Below are 6,000 nucleotides of genomic sequence, written 5' to 3'. Positions count from 1 at the left end.
GCCGCTCAGGGATTGCCCAAGTCGGGATCTTGGAGTGGGTCTGCATCTTTTGAATTCTATCAGGATCCCCTTGAAGTTTTGGGACTTGGCTTGGCGCTGCTTCCATGGGAAACTGTGTGTGAGGGACAATCTGAAGTGTAGGAGCTCTGAGGACAGGAACTGTCCTCGGGAGCATTATGGTACCATGCTGGAAAGCATGGACAACTTCCTGCTTCGTTGCCCCTTTAACACAGAGGTGTACAACAGGGTGGGCGCCTCCATTGGCTGGCCCCGGCTGGCCGGTCAATCTTACGCGTAATGGGCCTATGGAGCATTCGGAGACCTGGGTGGTCGGGACCGCTGCACCTTATTTCTAGTTAGCGCAGTGGTTAGGTATCACACATGGAACGCACGGTGCTTAGTATCGACGCAGCGGAAAATCCTCCCAGTGGACGATGTGTTTAGGACCATACTCGGTGACCTGGTGAAGGTGCATTCTCTGGAGTATGAGAGACTGGGTACACGAAGGGCCGCTCTCCTCTGGAGGGGCTTTTCTTTTAGTGTGCCCTAGTCTGGTCGTCTCCTCTCCTGGTGGTGGGCTGCTGCTGACACCATAGATTTTTGTTTTGTTTTGATCAGTAGACAGTGATGTAGGGCTGCAGGCGCCGAACTTGGGCTTTGTCAGTTGTGGTTATTGTATTGTTTGTTTCTGTATATATTGTATATATGGGTTTGGATGTAGGTGTTAGGTTGGGTGGTGGGAAAAGGGGGGAGGTGGGTTCATCTTGTGGGACACTGGTTATTTGGGTGAAAAACTGGCACTGCCTGATCTGTCCTATGGACGCTGGACATGGACTGAGGCATGAGGCGCAGGACCAGCTCTCAGGTCAGTGCCGGGGAGGGACTGGTGGGCTCGAGTGTGGGGGGTTTTGTTTTGTCTTGTATATATTTGTATAGTTAGTATTTATTTTATTTAAAAAAAAAAAAAAAAAGAATGTATTTATTAGTTTGTATATAATTTGTCGGTTATTATTTAGTATATTATTATTTGTTTGGTAACCGGACCAGATGTCATGGTGTAGGTAGTTATTATTGTGTATATATGTATAATATGTGTGTGAGGCGAGAGAGAGCGGCTGGACCAGTTTCATTACATTGTTTATTTTCTGGTTGTTAATTTTGTTATATTTCTGTTATTATTGTTATGTTTTTCATTTTTAGAATAAAAGATCTACAGAATGTAACTCAGGATCAGTAATGTAATGTATGTACACAGTGACTGCACCAGCAGAATAGTGAGCGCAGCTCTGGAGTATAATACAGGATGTAACTCAGGATCAGTAATGTAATGTATGTACACAGTGACTGCACCAGCAGAATAGTGAGTGCAGCTCTGGAGTATAATACAGGATGTAACTCAGGATCAGTACAGGATCAGTAATGTAATGTATGTACACAGTGACTGCACCAGCAGAATAGTGAGTGCAGCTCTGGAGTATAATACAGGATGTAACTCAGGATCAGTACAGGATCAGTAATGTAATGTATGTACACAGTGACTGCACCAGCAGAATAGTGAGTGCAGCTCTGGAGAATAATACAGGATGCAACTCAGGATCAGTAATGTAATGTATGTACATAGTGACTGCACCAGCAGAATAGTGAGTGCAGCTCTGGAGTATAATACAGGATAAGTAATGTAGATGTATCTAGGTCTAATAGAGTATGGAGGTGAATATTCCATATCTATCTTTGAGCTTTGGTTCGGTCAGAGCCTATGTGGAGGCAGCTGCTTACTATTGGGGATTGTTTTCTGGACATCTTACAGTTGTATTAATTAGCGCAGTGTTCGGTACGTTCACTATTTGGATAGCATCTATAGAACAGGGCACAAGTCTCCCTGCATTCAGTATCGGGCAGTGTATCACTGATCATGGGTACATGAGGCCTCGGTGGGACGTGTCCCCCACTGAGCAGGTGATGGAGCCGCACAGGGGGCAGGACGTGACTTATTCCTGCCGGATCCTGTGATCACTGATCTTCCTGCTCTCCCTCTAATTATCCGCAGATGGTATCTGACAGCAGCCATGATAATTACAGTTGGAGCAGAACTGATTGTATCCCTCTTGAGTCTCGACTTGTCACAGCGTCTTCCCAGCACATACCAGCCGCTCTTCTCCTCCATGACATCGGCCCAGACAGATTTTCCCCTTCCGTCTTCCTGTTGTCGTCTTTTCTAGAGTTTGTTATTAAATGTGAATTCTCATCTATCACCAGGACAGCAGAGCAATACCGGATACAACCTGAGGACGGGGGTGGCGCTGTTCCAAGAAGAAAGTTTGTTTTTCCTTTAGAGCCGGAAGCCATTGGAATATTGTTTTTGTTCCTATGAGCCATATGTACATACCCCGGACAACAATGTATCAACCTCATAACAACTTTATGTCTACTTCTTGATTCTTCTGTCCAAGACAGGATCCAGTTTGGTTAAAAAAACAGAACATTTATAATATATTTATAGTTTTTGTAAATATATACATCTCATTTTCTGATGGAAAATTGCAGGAAAATAAAAAAAAAACAATTACAAAAAAAACCCACTGTAAAGATTTTTTTTTTTTTTTACTGTCTACAGAAAAAAAAACAAAGTACAGATGTAGCAGAGCCGAGTGTATTGTGATGTTACGGCTTGTTGATTGCAGTTTTACATAGGACTGCTATATTATAACTCAGACATGTATCACAGGACACAGCGTAGCGGCTATGTGTGAAGGAGCACATTCAGCTCTGCTACATCTCTATCATTCTGGATCTTGCGGTTTACAGCGCAGCGTCGTTGTGCGTTTACATGTGAGCCGCTTCGTCTGTCACTGAAATGCACATTTATATGGATAAATAAAGGGATGAGGGTTCTGTATCTTACAAGGAATATATCTCCGCACAGTATCCGAGCAGGCTCAGCAGGTATTATTGTTGTATCCGAGACATCCTCATCCTCATCCTCCTCCTTCTTCGTATCTTCTCGGCTTGGGGACTTCTCCTATCACCTATAGTTTTGGTTCTGTGATTAATGTCTGGAGTTTTCACTTCTCAATAAATACCCGGATTCATCCTCGCAGCGGCTGAAAATGGAAAGAAAAGGTAAAAAATTATCACTGACAACCAGGGCGGCTCTGGGTCTATTCGGGCCCCTGGGTGGCAGGTCTCTTGAGGCCCCTCTTTGTTCTTTAGTTTTTTTATTCTTTACCTTCCGAGAGCTACTTTTTTTTTTTTTTTTTTAATTTTTCGGTCTATAGCATTGTATCAGGTCTTGATATTTGTGGTACCACATGTAGCACTATCATCACCATTTTGGGGTCCATCTGATATTCTGATCTCTTTTTATTCTTTATTTTTGGGAGGTGGTGAACAGAAAAGAGCAATTTTGCCTTTTTTCTTCATTTCGGCATTTACTGCAAGTGATAACTACGATGATCATTTTTTTAGTTCTGCAAACTGCGATTGCAAAAATATATTTTTTTAAATATTATGTATTTTATATAATATATTATTTTTTTAAAATATTATGTATTTTATAAAATATATTATTTTTTTAAATATGTATTTTATATAATATATTCTTTTTTGAAATATTATGTATTTTATGTAATATATTCTTTTTTTAAATATGTATTTTATAAAATATATTATTTTTTTAAATATGTATTTTATATAATATATTATTTTTTTAAATATGTATTTTATATAATATATATATTTTTTTAAATATGTATTTTATATAATATATTCATTTTTTTAAACATGTATTTTATATAATATATTCTTTTTTTAAAATATGTATTTTATAAAAATATATTCTTTTTTTAAATGTGTATTTTATATAATATATTATTTTTTTAAATATTATGTATTTTATATAATATATTCATTTTTTTTAAATATTATGTATTTTATATAATATATTATTTTTTTTAAATGTGTATTTTATAAAATATATTATTTTTTTAAATATGTATTTTATATAATATATTATTTTTTTAAAATATGTATTTTATATAATATATTATTTTTTTTATATATTATATAAATATAATATATATTATTATTTTATTATATTATAGTATATATATATATATTTTTTTATTTTATGTACTGTCCAAGGAAAGGGGGAAGACTTTAATAATTTTTTATTGTTTGAAATTATTTTTTCATTTTTTTTTCCCCACTTCTTATTGATCCCACAAGGGGACTTGAACCTGCGATCACTTGATCAATAAACTGCAATACTGGTAACTAATCATTTTGTATTTCCTTTTGCCTGAAGAGAAGGGAACTAAAAGAAGTCTGTGCAGCATGGAGAGGCAGTCTATTATTTAACAAAGCAGCACTATGTGCAAACCTAAAAAGATGGGACACTGCTGAAATGGAGACAAGATGGAGCGCGAAGTGACTCGTTATAATGAATGGCTCCCTCGGAGGTTGCATCAAAATCCTATTTTTGGGGTTTTTTAAAACCTTGATGGAGCCACTAACGTGTGGCCTGAATGTAGTGTGAACATGGAGCATGAACATGTAAGCAGAAGCCCGGCAGGAATCAGGACATTCCCCATTACAACAAGGGCAAAACAAATAGAAGTTACAAGGGAAGAACCAGATGCAGGGAGCGGCAGAGCCATCAAAGTCCAGTTTCTTGCGCCTGTGTTTATATGTCTCATTGTATCTATATGTTGAGTTTCTTTTCTTTTTTCTTTTCTTTTCCTTTGCAGTTTAATACCAAACTTCATTCTTTTTATTTTTTTGCTGTATTGCGTGTTCCTGTTGTTGTAAAGTTTCCTGATGCGGAGAAAAACTGTAACCAAATACAATATATTCCCTTCTATCCCCCGAAAGTGACCATTACCTGTAATCTGTGACCACAGGTGACGCCGGTATAGCCGGGGCGACAGGAACACACATTAGGGGCCGCGCAGCGCCCTCCGTACAGACATTTGTAATTGCAGACGGCTGAATAAATAGTAAAAAGACATTAAATACAGTAATGGTAGAAACATTCTGAGTATGTGAACAGTCACTGTACGGGGGGAGTATCACTTACGCGTCTGGCACTGAGCCCCTTCCCAGTCCGCCGGGCACTGGCAGGTATTTGGCCCAATACAGTCGCCCCCATTCTTACACTTCTGCAGACAGATTGCTGGGGAAACACGAAAGCGCAACTGATTAACAAAATAGACAAAATGAATAGACTTAATATAAACTCACATCATGAAGGACCCGGCGCTCCTCGCTCAGCAGCGGGACATGGCATAAGATTAATGGAACTAGTTACCAAGAGTGGACTGGATGAGCAATGGCCCAACGCATCAAAGTCGTGTCAGTAGAACTGTCCAGAGGCTTAGAATTAAATGATAACGTTTTGTGTGTCTGAAGTCACCACTAGGAGGAGCTCACTACCTACAGATTTATACAGTCACCACTAGTGGGAGCTCACTACATACAGATTTATACAGCCACCACTAGGAGGAGCTCACTACATACAGATTTATACAGCCACCACTAGGGGGAGGTCACTATATACAGATTTATACAGCCACCACTAGAGGGAGCTCACTACATACAGATTTATACAGCCACCACTAGAGGGAGCTCACTACATACAGATTTATACAGTCACCACTAGGAGGAGCTCACTACATACAGATTTATACAGTCACCACTAGGAGAAGCTCACCACATACAGATTTATACAGCCACCACTAGAGGGAGCTCACTATATACAGAGTTATACAGCCACCACTAGAGGGAGCTCACTACATACAGATTTATACAGCCACCACTAGGGGGAGGTCACTATATACAGATTTATACAGCCACCACTAGAGGGAGCTCACTACATACAGATTTATACAACCACCACTAGGAGGAGCTCACTACATACAGATTTATACAGCCACCACTAGGGGGAGGTCACTATATACAGATTTATACAGCCACCACTAGAGGGAGCTCACTACATACAGATTT

At 39.1% G+C, this 6,000-nt stretch overlaps 1 protein-coding gene across 1 annotated transcript in view; it reads right to left on the bottom strand.

Annotated features, from left to right (window-relative positions):
* Positions 1 to 3,005: 3,005 nt before the first annotated feature.
* Positions 3,006 to 6,000, bottom strand: part of VWDE (von Willebrand factor D and EGF domains) — a 231,100-nt gene continuing 228,105 nt past the window's right edge. The window contains exons 29-31 of the mRNA XM_073677285.1: positions 5,075 to 5,170; positions 4,880 to 4,983; positions 3,006 to 3,101 (exon numbers count right to left, since the gene is read on the bottom strand). Coding sequence (XP_073533386.1) covers positions 3,087 to 3,101; positions 4,880 to 4,983; positions 5,075 to 5,170 — 215 coding nt within the window. The 3' untranslated portion in view covers positions 3,006 to 3,086. The remainder of the gene's footprint in view (positions 3,102 to 4,879; positions 4,984 to 5,074; positions 5,171 to 6,000) is intronic.

Source organism: Phyllobates terribilis, unplaced genomic scaffold (assembly GCF_046119375.1).
Source record: "Phyllobates terribilis strain yellow unplaced genomic scaffold, ASM4611937v1 Scaffold_4__5_contigs__length_816908805, whole genome shotgun sequence".
NCBI lineage: Eukaryota > Metazoa > Chordata > Amphibia > Anura > Dendrobatidae > Phyllobates > Phyllobates terribilis.
Note: the sequence above shows the minus strand (reverse complement) of the source record. Positions and strands in the feature narration are given on the sequence as shown.